This window comes from Scardinius erythrophthalmus (assembly GCF_964197995.2).
Source record: "Scardinius erythrophthalmus genome assembly, chromosome: 2".
NCBI classification, from domain to species: Eukaryota; Metazoa; Chordata; class Actinopteri; order Cypriniformes; family Leuciscidae; genus Scardinius; species Scardinius erythrophthalmus.
This window is the reverse complement of record NC_138222.1, coordinates 50278496-50292610: the sequence shown is the minus strand read 5'-3', so window position 1 is coordinate 50292610 and position 14115 is coordinate 50278496. Positions and strand designations below refer to the sequence as shown.

Here is a 14115-nt window from a genome sequence, read left to right as displayed (position 1 = left end):
CTGAAGGATCATGTGACACTGAACACTAGAGTAATGATGCTGATAATTCAGCTTTGCATCACAGGAGTAGATTACATTTTAAAATTAGATTTTGAAATCTCTATATTAAAAAAAGGAAAAAGTTTAAAATTAGATTTTGAAATCTCTATATTAAAAAAAGGAAAAAGTTTTAAATTGTAATAATATTGGAACATATTACTAATTTTACTGTATTTTTCATGGCAACCAAGTTGTAAAATTGGAACTTAACACAGACATTTCTTTCCACACAAAATCCATACTAACATGCATAAAAAGTCTATAATTCTAAAAGTCTAAAATTATTTTTGCAGTAATCAACATTTTGCCACAAGTGCAGTTGATTGAGCATCATTTGTATTAAACCTGGAATATTCCTTTAAATAAAAAAAATTTCCACTAGTCTTATCTTCCCAATGTACCATTGTCTCCACAAAGGATGCATATAGTTCTGCCTTAAAAATCTGCCTTAGGAAGGTACATTAGTCTAAGGACGCCGTCCATATTGTAAGCATGCCTATGATGCATTAAAATGCTGCCAATGTAGGCAGCTCAAGAGGTTTTGAAACAGAGTCTATTAAATAGCTTGAGAAAAGGTTAGTATTCTGGAAAGGACCAGCTAGACTTCACAAGCTTCAATCCAATTGAATTTGGGGTATGACTTGCTGAAATTGCAGTCCAGTGATGCGCTACATCTAATTTGGAGAAAATTATTTTAGCATTAAAATCAGGAGGTGTAACGGGAAAAAAGTTCAATGGAGGGAGTACTTTCCGAAGGCTCTGAATGTCAACCACCACATCATTGTTGAGTAAAATACCTGAATATAATTAAACCAAAAGAAGATTTGGTTTAGAACACAGATCAGCTCTAAACATCAGAATGAAAAGTTCTCTCTCTCACACACACTTCAGCCTCAAAGTTTTCCAGAAAAGATCTAAAGTCAACATCATTTTAAGAGTGATGTGCTTTCCTGAATCTGATGTAAGACATTCCAAACCCCCCCGGAGGACAAGGATGAAGAGATTTTTACAAGGAGTTCATTTGAAATACGAACTCTTTGTGCCTATGTCTATGAAGAACCGTTTCTTCCTAACTGCTGGAGCTCAGCATTTTCTCTGATGCAAAATTTCATCTAATGCTTCCAATCACCCAGTCTTGGTAAACTGCCATGATGAAATCCTGTTGACAGCACTGAAGTGTCACAAACAAAGACGGCAATCAGCTAGCTGTTATTTCAGCCACACTTTATATTAAAATGCAATGTTTCTGAACTCCCTAAAACGCCTCCATTGTAGTCTTGATTTTTCTTTTTTTTACTTACTTTACTTACTTACTTCTGAGAACTTACAAAATTCCTTATTTAAATAAGTCCTGCCCAAATAATATCCAAAAAAGGGCTAAGGAGTTGTGTTAGAAGTTTGTTGAAAATCTGGATTATGGTAAGGGGAATGACATTTCCAAAACATGTTCAAAGCGGTTGACCAATCACAACACACTGGTCCAGCCGACCAATCAGAGCACATTGCGCATTTCAGAAGGAGGGGCTTCATAGAGACCAGAACTAAACAAGGGTGTGTTTCCTGTAAAGTGACGTAACTTCACTTACATAGTACGATACATCATTGAAGAAATCAACTAGCTAGTCACAACTGTTTCCCGAAACCGTATTGTCACAAATTGGTCGTTCAACCACGTTGGTTAATGATGTCAGGTACGTGGCGGAGTAATAACTTCTATTAATGAATCTGTTTGAGACTGAATTAATGCTAGATGTTTTGCTATAAATTACGGACATGGCATCATTCTGAGGACTATGTCTCATTTTTCTCAGTTATTTTGCTTTATTTCCAGATTAAATTTAGGTTTGTTCTTACGTACTAAAGCATGTACATACATGCGCTCTCTTTAAAAATGGTGCTTGACAAACTAAAAGACATAAATTACATTTGTATGTATTCTAAATAAAGGATACAAATTGTACTGAATGTCAGCTTGCTTATTTTGCTCAAGATAAAGATTTATTGAGTCCACATGTCATGCAAACCCAAAACTCTGCTTCTAACCACAGCTCAAGAGCTGTCGTTCCAACACAACGTTGCGATGCTGTTTGCGAATGTTCGTTAGAACGATGGTTTCGGGAAACACAGACTCGTTGAACTATGCTGATGACGATGGAACTTTCAAAACATAGTTGGCTAACAATGCTTTTGGGAAACGCACCCCAGAGCGATACTTATAGATTGGGAAGAGATGTGCTGCAACAATGTAATAGGTCCTCTTTAATAACCGTGCATTAAAATACACAAAAATATATTAAACTTAAGTTTGCTCACAGCAGAAATTGTGTCAACAAAATCTGTTTTTTGAACAGGGGTGTCTTAACTTTTGCACACTAAATGGACTAAAGTGGGTGGCACAGTGGATGCAGCAGACATACGACAATGGTCTAAAATTTGGCTAACAATTAGGCTGAATTGCTTTACACCTTCAGTGAGGAATTTCAGAGCTATAACCGACCTTCAACTTTGATCTGGTTCCTCGAGCAAGAGGGACAATGCATGATGCTGAACTCCTCAGCCTGGTGCATGGAATAGTCCGTACTGGCCACCACGATCCTGTCGCCAAATGTCCAACCCTGAGGTTCGTCCGCTAGCTCCAGAATACTGCAGTTAGACAAGGTGTCTATGGAGATGGAGGCCTGTGGACGCACTGTTGGAGGACACAACACACATATTTAGCATGCACATATGGTCAATAACTGTCATTCATTCCCTATATAAAGATTTATATGCAATGTTAGTCTAATGAATCTGATCTGAGATCCATTAAAGATACATGAAATTGTTTCTGCATTTTATACATGACCAGCCAAACACTTGAACAAAGAACTTAAGATCTCGTTTATTTTATTCATTAAATGATTGATAGAAAATAAAAATCGAATTAATCAAGATAGAGATATTTAACAAACATAAAGTCGTTGTGAACAACAAAGCCACATGACGACACAGCCACATTCCATTGTCTCTACATGCCAATTAAAGAGAGCATTACTTTTACATGTATGCATTTGACATGTGCTTTCATTCAGGGCAACTTACAGTTCATTCAAGAAATACATTTCATATGTGTTTCCTGGTAATCAAACTCATGATCTTGGAGTTCTAGTACATATTTGATGTATTTTTGTCCCTTAAAAGAGGAACTAAATTAATTAAAAGCAATGCATTTTGAAAGTATGATTAATAAAAAAAAAAGTATATGCAAGCTTCTTTATGCATGAGAAAATGAGTAAATGTAATCAATCAGTTCAAGTAATGTTCACAATCTGTCATAATGTGACAAGAATTCTTTAAAGCCTCTTTTACAGCAAAGACAACCAGATAGATCAGAATCAGATGGAGAAACTTCCAAGCTATGTGGCAGCATGTTATGAATTATAGAATGGCATATTATCAACAAGCCTGGGCTGAATTTACAGACAGACAATGGTTTAGATTAACACAAAACAATTTCAATCAATAAACAAGATGTACCGAGCCATTTTGGGGAAATAAAACCTTGAAACATGTGACTGAAAAATCCAATACTTCGGGCATTTCTGTGACCTTTGAGTTCTGTTAAAATCATTGACATGAAGAGCACAAAATGTGACACTTGACAATAAAATGTCAGTTTTGGTGCACTCATGCACTCTAGATTATGTTCAGTGGGAAAAAAAATCAATGTAACAAAATTACAAAATGCGGGAAGTATATTTCTGAAGCTTTTTATCTATTTATTTGTGTCTAAATATAGACTGCAAAGTGCACACTTTATTTGACAAGTGTAAGAGCTGAAGTCGTTTGTAAACAGCTGGCATTTGCCAGAAATTGTCTGACAGTGCTGCCAACAGGTCATCACAATTCACTCTCTTGAGCTCTTGAGGTCATCACAATTCACTTATAAAGGACGTTAGAGCTTTCGCTCTGAGCTTTTACAAAAATCTCATTACGTTTGACAGAAATTACTTCTAAAATGAACGTCTTAGTCAACGTTAAACATAGAGCGCAACCCATTTCAGTTGTGTAAACTGACATGTTCATGAAAAAAGCAGGACATTCGGAGAGAAATGAAATGTAGGACGGGATTTTATACTTTAAGAATAGATTGGTAATTTCCTTCGTAAGGACAGAGCATTTTATTTTAGTCCCAGGCTGTTTTAATATTTGTGACCCTGGACCACAAAACCAGTCATAAGTCGCACGGGTATTTTTGTGGCAATAGCCAACAAAACATTGTATTGGTCAAAATTATCGATTTTTCTTTTATGCCAAAAATCATTAGGATATTAAGTAAAGATCATAATCCATGAAGACATTTTGTAAATTTCCTACCTTAAATACATAAAAATATACTTTTGTGAGTGGATGCAGGAAAATCGGCAACAGAAATGGACAACTTTAAAGACGATTTTCTCAATATTTCGATTTTTTGCACCCTCAGATTCCAGATCTTCAAATAGCTGTATCTCGGCCAAATATTGACCTACCCTAACAAACCATACGTAAATGGAAAGCTTATTTATTCAGCTTTCAGATTATGTATAAATCTCAATTTAAAAAAATGTACCCATAAGACTGGTTTTGTGGTCCATGGTCACATTTAGGGAAATCCTGTCCATACCCAGCTAGGAAAAAATGATAAAAGCATTGATGTTCATTTAGGCCTACTGAATTGGTGTACAGGAACTGTAAATAAATTACAGAATGGCCCTGCCCAGGCTATGTTCACATTGTCAGTTTTTGGGATTGACATTGAGAAATGTCCCATTTACACAGCAACTTACAGTGGCATCTTAAATACTGTCTGAACGTGACATATGAACGTGCAACGGGAGTCAAGTCCGTATTCTCTTACCAGTAACCACAGTGTCAGTAACCAAAGTAATATCAAAGCTCACACAACTGAAAAGTCTTGTCACTTTTGACACACAAGAGTCCAATCGAGTTCATCCGTCAAATCTTCATTAACCGACAACAGCTTTTATATCTGGGAGGAGAGCGGAGCAATTGAGTCAAGTGTAGCACACAAAACTGACAGCAGCCGCTCCGGTGGAGAACCGTGACTAAATCTATAACCTTAATATCTCGGTCGATATAAGTTAATGAAACCACACATGAAAACCTGCAACACACGGCAGACACGCATTTGTGTAGCGTAGAGCGGCTCTCTCGCACTGTATGTCGTGACAGACCAACCCCCCGTCGCCTTAGTCTCTGATCCAGCTCAAATTAAAACTCAAAGTTTCACAAATATTTTAAGTCAATAATAATATAATTTATGGCTGTTAAACAGAATAAAACAGATGGATGGGGAATATATATTGATCAAATAAGTGTAGACTTGGTGAGCATTAAATACTAATATTATTTGTCTGATTAGGCTAATGGTAGATGATTTTTGTGTAATTTTTTCACATTTAAATCAGAAAACTCTTATCACTGTTTCTGCTGTACTGAACCTTCTAAAGCTTTAATGTGGATTTCACCTACAGTATGGGACATATACAATTGTTTGGCCAAATGTAACATCATAACCTGTTTGTTGAGACAATGAAAAGCAGCTATGCCATCTGACCCCATACATAGAGAAAGATATGCATGCTGCTACCATTCACTTTCACTCTATGCAAAAGAGCAGCGTGAGGTACATTGTTCCTGAAATCTCCAATTGTGTTCCATGAAACAGTTATATGGGTTTGGAGTGACATGAGGGTGAGTAACTGACTGACTGAAAAACATACCAAGCTTGCCGCACAGGAAACGCACACGGTAGTTGTGGCAAATCCCATCCACCTGCTCTTTGTTGAGGCATACAAAGCCATAGTTTCTGTCAAACTTGGAGAAGACTTCTCCTGTCATGTTGGCAGGAATGCCGTCAAGAGTTTCAGCCTGAAGGCAAAGAAGAAAATTTGAAATACAGTGAAACAGTCATCTTTCACATTCAGTACCATTCAAAAGTTTGGGGTCACACTTTTTTTTTTTTATTCAGCAAGAATGCATTTAATTGATCAAAACAAATGTGACATTAAAGTCATTTATAATGAAACAAAATATTTGTATATTTCAAATAAATGCCGTTCTTTTTAACTTTCTATTCATCAAAGAATCCAGAAAAAAAATCTATCATGGTTTCCACAAAAATATTAAGCAGCACATCTGTTTTCAACTTGATAATAAGAAATGAGCAATGGCAAGTGAAAATCCAGCCTCTCCATCACAGAAATATATTACATTTTATAATATATTTAAATGTAGATATAGTAATATTTTACATTTAACTGTTTCTACTGTAGTTTTTATTAAATAAATGCAACCTTTTTAAAACATCTTACCACAAACTTTCGAACATTAGTGTAATGTGCACAAAAAGACGCCAAAACTGGAATGGCTGTGATTTATTGAAGTATGCACAATATATTAGCCAATACTACCATTGATTTTTAATTAGGCCAATGTTATTGTTTCTGGCTGTTTGATGCCTGATTTGTATTATATTGGCCATAATATAATACAATATGTGAAAACTCTGTTTCACAGATTATTTAGTAAATATAGAAGCATTTAGTAAATGTGTAGTAAGCAATAGGTTAGTCTTCAATTGATCCAAACATATATTTACCTCAATATCAAGAGGGTTACTGCACAGACGCTCTGGAAAAGCTTTGTGGAGGTCGGACAGTTTCTCCCAGTCACCTGACCCCCTCTCGTCATCGCGGTCGAACCATTCTGTCCATTCGGCCTCTAAAAACCACACAAACAGACACTCAGATTAAAACTCAGGAGAACGCTGCCATCCCTCCAGCATTGCCCAACAAACAGGCTCTGTGTAGATATTAGTCTCATTTACATCTTTAATCTTCCTGCTTTGCAATTCTGCCTGTCAAAGCCTATTTATGCAGAGATAATTACAGTTCTCCCTCCCTGTTTTGCCGCCTGCACTGCCAAACCAACAGGGAATTCAGCCTACTTAGGTTGCATTGCATTCAAATCAAACCAAAGACAAAAAAAATACACCTATGCCATGCAATCGAAAAGACGTTCCTCCTTCGCTCTCCACTATGATCAGGGCAGAAATCTCAAGTGTTCACGCTGTTCGGGGAATACTTGAAAATGATTAGGAGCTACAACAAATTATAAAGAGCCCTCCAATGCAAAAGAGCTCTCAGAATCCACTCCAAGAGTGTGGTGGAAAATTTACAGTGTATATTAACATGGGGGAAGTGAATTGGTGTCGCATCTTGTATAAATTACCAACGACTTGCAAAATCACTCTCATGGTTAGGTGACTGTACTGTCACTTAAAAATGTGTTACGCACTGTTTTATGGAATTTTGTTCATGCCTCATAGCTTTGAGGCTAATCGATATGCTTTGGTACTCCTAAAAGTTGGCAAAACAAGTTGCCACAACTTGTTTTGTTGACATGTTTTTTGTCCAATGTTCCCAAGAATGCAAAAGTAGCAGATCGTGGCTGTGACGTAAATGAAAGGCCACAAGTTACTTTCTCTTAAAAAAGGGACAAATTCTTCATTTCCTATAAACTAAGGAAAAAAATGGTGTAGGATTTACTTTGATATAATTTTCACTCAGAAGCTGCTAGTAAATTTCACAAATAATTACAAAGAAACAGAAAGGAATACACCGAATGAAATGTGATTATTCTTCAAATTGACAAATGAGAGAATTCAATTTTTACAAATGACCATTAAAGACTCCATAAAATGATTTGATGACAACGACTTTCCTGTGTTGTCGTATTTCCTATTGAAGCAGGAAGCTGGGGCAGAAGAACTTGTCAGTAGCCTTTAGTTGAGTGCAAGATAAGTACCATTCAAATTAATTTATCATTTGAAAGAAATTAATTCTTTTATTCACCAAGGAAGCATTCAAACTGATCATTCAAGTGACAGTAAAGACATTTATAAATAAATAAATGCTCAAATAAATGCTGTCCTTTTGAACTTCCTATTCATCAAAGAATCCTGAAAAAAATGTATCACAGTTTCCACCACAAATCAGCATATTAAAATGATTTCTAAAGGATCATGTGACACTGAAGACTGGAGTAATGATGCTGAAAACTCAGCTTTCCATCACAAGAATAAATACAATTTTAAAATATATCAAAACGGAAAACTTTTTCACAATATTGTTGACTTTACTGTATTTTTGATCAAATAAATACACCCTTAATCAGCATAAGAGACTTCTTTCATAAATAAAACATTTTCTTACCGACCCCAAACTTTAGAACGGTTGTGTATATACAGTAAAACTCAGTAAAACTTTTAGGAGAGCAATAGCATATCAGTGATCTCAAAGCTAAAAAACACAAAGCTCTTATTTTGATTTCATGGGCCCAATCCTGTTCCTGGAATTCCAGAATAAATTCCGCCCACTTTTCCCCATCTGTGCGTTGTAATCACATGGCAGAACTTTAATTCTACATCTAAATGAGTTCATTCTCTGCCCATAATACAATCTTGCACACTTGTTAACTAAATTATCACTTTGGTGATGAACAAACAGATGGCATCTTCTGAATGGGGATGTTCTTCTGCACTGGTTGAGGATGTAGGTGTAAGTGGTGGGCTGGGAAATTAAGCTGCTGGGACTTGGGGGCGGACAGACAGATGCGTTAACAGCATTGAGAATTATGGGATATTGGGAGATCTTTTTACTGAGATCAAGATATGAGAGGTGGAGGTGAACCAAATATGGCATTTCAATATGGCACTGTTAACATCATTCATATTATGGAACACTCTTACAAGATTCATTTTAGCAGCATTATTTCATCTAGGGTGAATTCAGGGTGATTGGGACACTTTTTTCCAAGTCATCTCATTACTCAAGTCTTCGGTGTCACATGATTCTTCAGAAATCATTCTAATATGCTGATTTTCTGCTCAAGAAACATTTCTTATTATTATCAATGTTAAAACAAGTTGTACTGATTCATATTTTTTCTTTTTCAAGATTCTTTGATGAATAGAAAGTTCAAAAATCTTCATTTATTTGAAATATATATCTTTTGTAACATTATAAATGTCTTAACTCTGACTTTTGATAAGGTTTTAATAATGCCCTGCTGGAAAGACTGGCACAGCTGGTCACCAGAACTAGCTTAACCAGCAGGACATCAACAAGAAACACCATACTGGTCTACGAGATTCACTAGTTGAAGGAATACTTCAACCTGTTTCCGTGTCATTCTAACCCTGTATTATTCACTCTTCTAGGAAACACAACGGGAGATGTTCGACAGAACATCCGAGCGTTTTTTTTCTTCCATGCATCAAAAGTGGAGTGTGATTTACACTTCCAAGCTGGAAAAAGAACAAAATCTCAACATGAAATCACCATGAAAGTAGTCCATCTGACAAGAGGTTGCACTACAAATAATCATTATCCTTTACTCTGACGTACTGGTTTGAACATTTTCTGTCAAGTTCTATTTTTGTCCATCTGTAAAATACTGTAGCACTTGGTATTTTGAATGTGACACTGACATCTTCTATTGCAGGGGAAATAACTCTTGTTCAGTAGTAGGTTCTTGGCCTTTTCTGCTCTAACAATGTGAAAGAGATTCTTTAATGAGCAATAGCATTTGAATCATTTCTCTCTCCTCAAATCTTCTCTCATCTGTTTTCACAGGGACACTTTAAATTGTCTTTCCCCCCTTTTTTCTAAATCTACTAGTATATTTTACTGTGGGAATGTTTTTAAGAGAAACGCATTAGACCAGATACCCCTTTTTAATCTGTCAAAATGATGGAAAGCGTCAGTCAATCTTCTTAAAATTCAGTAAATGGTGGAACATTTTCAGTTAACGCAACCGCTGCATAGAACCATCTATAATCCAATCCCAAGTCCTCTGAAATCATGTGATTGCTTGTGTTTGAGAAACAGATTGATATTTTGATCTGTCTGATCATTTCGGAGTTTAATAATTTCATAATTTTTTGACAGTCCTTTTATGCTGACCCTACCCTGACATTTTTATGTATATAAAATATAAAAAAAAAAAAAAAAAAAAAAAAAAAAATGAAGGGCCGCACATGAAAAAAAGGCCAAAACACTGACATGAATGAATTGTCCAGAGGCCACAAATAAGCACACGGCACTGATGAAGGGTTAAACCTGAAAACGTTTTGCGGCACTTTGCACCTTTTGGACTTTGTTTTTGCCCTCGTCAATAAATTTATGTGAGCTTTTTGAGTGCGGATCTTCATTTTTTCTTTTTTGATTTGAGCTGATCTGCTTTTAGATCTACGCACCACAAGGAGTTTGTTCATCTAAAATATACTTAAATAAATACAAATATACTTGTATATATTTTTTATTTAATATAATTTAAATATTATTTTATAGAATATAAATATAATTTAAACAAATTTAGAATTTTGCATGTAACAGGATTTTTATTGATGAATTGATTGATAGTTCAAAAGAACAGCATTTAGTTGAAACAGAAATCTTTTGTAACACTGTAAATGTCTTTAGCATCCTTGTTTAAAAATATTAATAATTTCTTTAAAAAAAACATAAAAAAATCCTGACATTAAAGTTTACATACAAAATAGTTTTGTTTTTAATTGACTTTATTACATTTTTATCTGTTCCTCATTTATATTAAAATATCATGATTTCATAAGACTTGAAAAATTCAGTAGCACATCGATTTATGATACTTTTATGCAGCTTTTCTGCTTATCCTGCTTTTAAAGCTTAACAGCCCTTATTAATTTCTCCTTTTGTGAAGAAAGAATATAACACGAGGGTGAGTAAATGATGAAAACATTTTACAATTTGAGTGAACTATTTGATTACGTTTTGCTGGTCTCCAGCTAGACCAACACCAAACCACCATGAACCAACCTGGACCTGAAAAATGAGTCATGGGTGTGTGTTTTGCAGAGGTGGAGAGGTGTGTTTGTACCTTGAACCCACTGACTGATGGTGGTGATGGTGAAATGCTCTCCATAACCTGAGTGAAACCCCCGAGAGCTCCTGGCCTCAGACGAAGCCTTGGTTCCTGAACGCACAAACACACACCAGCATCAGAAGAGAGAAACGGCTCGCCTTCAAGATATTTCGTTTATGTGCTGCTGTTTGCTTTCCATCGCTGAGCAAAGAAGTGGGTAAAAGCGGCTCACCCTGATAGACGGCATGATCTTCGACCGCTGTGGAGGCGTCCCCTTTGACTGTAATAAAACTCCACGGATGCCTGCAGACACACACACAGGACAAAAAGGACGTATGAGGGATAAATAAGTCTTAGAAGTTGTCCCTCCTAGACAAACATTCTGACTTTCACTGCTGTAAATGATGTTGACTTAAGATGTGATTGGCGGCTCGTGCTTCTCAGAGAGAACTAGTTAATTATAACGCCAGAATTTCCCATCAGCCCCTGTTCCATTCTGAGATAAACAGCCTGACTGACACCATCACAAGCACAATTTTCTTCAGCTAGACCAGACTGACGGGCCAAAGAGGTGTTGCTGCACCATCTGTCCAGCAGGAGTGCTCTCTGTGCATACAACGCCCACGATATGTGACGATGCAGAGATTTCGGGAGGAAATCTCACCACAAACCAAAGTTCAATTTTCTGATTTACTAAAATAACACTGGTAGATGCACTTAAGCTGACCTGATAAAATTGTCATTTATTTTATTTTCATATTATATGTATGCAATGTATTTAAGCATTATGTATATATATAAAAATTATTATAATTAATTATAATAAATTAGGACTAAGGCCAGAATACGTTATACAAGTATGCAAACTGAGCATACTTAAAGTGTGCTCTTGCGTTGTTATGGCAGTGCTCACTCCTACCCGCTCAATTCACTGTATGCTTCATACAGCACATTAAACTAATCACTAGAATGACAAGCTTGCCATATAAGTGGCATTTTTTTAAAGATACTCTGAGCTTTGTAGGAAGGCACTTAGTAGCAAATAAACCTGCATTGTGCCAATGGCCATTTTCACTGGGCTCCATCATTTTCATATCTAAGGAAGCAGGCACGTAATTATAATGAATTTTTAGTCTAGAGACTGGAGAGGGAAAATAAATGACATGCAATCTTTAATCAGGATGGCCAAATTCATGTTCAGATGAACATAACCATTTTGCAGATGTAAAATGTATATATATATATATATAAAGGCTTCTGTGCTGAGCTATTTTTCCTGATGTGATTAGATTTGTGTGTGGGAAACAAACAATCACATGTAGAACCATTTCTGTATTTGTAGCCTGGTTTTTCATTAAACATTTTAATTACTCCAAAGTTGTTATCTGTCACAGCTATGCTGATATTATTCTCACAGCACAGCTTCACTCATGTAAACAACAATTTTATTTCATCCACCCCAGAGAAAAAAAATAAAAATTTTGCTTAGAGGTTGTCATTTCATAGTTTATGAGACATAATGGAGCTCTCGGTTCCATTTAAATATCAGCTTTGTTTCTCCTATAATTCCATAGGAGAAAGAAACATTAAACAAGACAATTGTTGACATTCAGAAAGAATATACAGCTATAAATTTCTGAGGATATTTTCATTCCTAATACATAACAATCTGCAGCCCATTTGCAATATTATAGGATTCGTTCTAGTAATTTTATAGTAATGACTTCATAAATTCATGCAATTTATATTCCATAAACTGAAAAGGCTGCCCAAACCCTGTTCTTGGAGATGGACCATCCTTCAGAATTCAGTTCCAACTCTAATCAAACACACCTGAACCAGGCAATCACGCACCACATCCCAAATTCATAATTATCCATCCTAAACAGTATGCGATTAGAAATAGTTAGCTGTCTGTATTATATACTTTACACTGGTATAGATTTGCATGGTGTGTCATCGATGCATGCTTTTTAGGATAAAAAACACACAACCCTATGTGCAGTAAAAAAATAATCTGCATTATTTCAAATTGACTTGTTGCTCTCTCTTTTTTTTTTTTTGCTTTCCTTTTTTTATTAAAGAGGAACTATTATGCCTTTTTACTAGGGCTGTCAAACAATTAATCGCGATTAATCGCATCCAAAATAAAAGTTTGTTTTTACATAATACATATGTGTGACTGGTGTATAATTATTTTCTATATATAAATACACACACATGCATGTATATATTTAAGAAATATTTGCATGTTTATACTGTGTATATATATTTATATTATATATAATTTATATTATATATAAATATTTTATATATAAATAACCCATTTTCTTAAATATATATATGCATGTGTGTGTATTTATATATAGAAAATAGTTATACTCCGTACACAGACATAAATTATGTAAACACAAACTTTTATTTTGGATGCGATTAATCGCGATTAATCGTTTGACAGCCCTACTTTTTACATTTCATAATGTTGCTATTTTAAGCATGAAAAAAGGTCTGCAAAATTACAAAGCACAAAGTCACTCCAACGGGAGTTATTCTCTACCTCAGTAAGCACTGTTTCTGAACTCCCTGAAATGCCTCCATTGTAGTTCTTCCGGGAACGTTCACGCCAAAATATTCCTCAAGTAAATAATTCTATACTCAAAATAAATGGGTTAGGCCTGGTTGAGTTGCGTTAGTAGTGTGTTGAAACTCATGGTTATGGTAAGGGGTGTGACATTTTTTAAACGCACTGGAAGCGGTTGACCAATCACAACACACTCATCCTGCTGACCAATCAGAGCACATTGCGCTTTCTGGAAGGAGGGGCTTTATAGAGACCAGGGCTGTGTTTCCCAAAAGCATCATCAGCCTAAGTAGATCATAGAGCCATTGCCACCAATGGTCTCTACGATCAACTTAGCTCACAGTACTTTTGAGAAACGCAGCCCAGAACTAAACAGAGTGTTACTGACAGACTGGGAAGAGAGGTGCTGCAACAATGTAAAAATTAATGAAAAATAATGTATTTTTTGAACATTCAAACATGAAGATTCTAGTAGACCCTAAAAACAAAATCAAGACTTTGTAAAAAGGCATAATATGGCCTCTTTAAACCCTTTTATATTCCAG

General features: G+C 35.6%; 1 protein-coding gene across 1 annotated transcript in view; it reads right to left on the bottom strand.

Moving 5' to 3' along the window:
- Nucleotides 1-14115, bottom strand: part of cemip (cell migration inducing hyaluronidase 1) — a 122027-nt gene that overhangs the window by 42087 nt on the left and 65825 nt on the right. Inside the window, exons 7-11 of the mRNA XM_081359036.1 lie at nucleotides 11222-11292; nucleotides 11005-11100; nucleotides 6683-6804; nucleotides 5805-5952; nucleotides 2537-2728 (exon numbers count right to left, since the gene is read on the bottom strand). Of these exons, the coding sequence (XP_081215162.1) occupies nucleotides 2537-2728; nucleotides 5805-5952; nucleotides 6683-6804; nucleotides 11005-11100; nucleotides 11222-11292 (629 nt within the window). The remainder of the gene's footprint in view (nucleotides 1-2536; nucleotides 2729-5804; nucleotides 5953-6682; nucleotides 6805-11004; nucleotides 11101-11221; nucleotides 11293-14115) is intronic.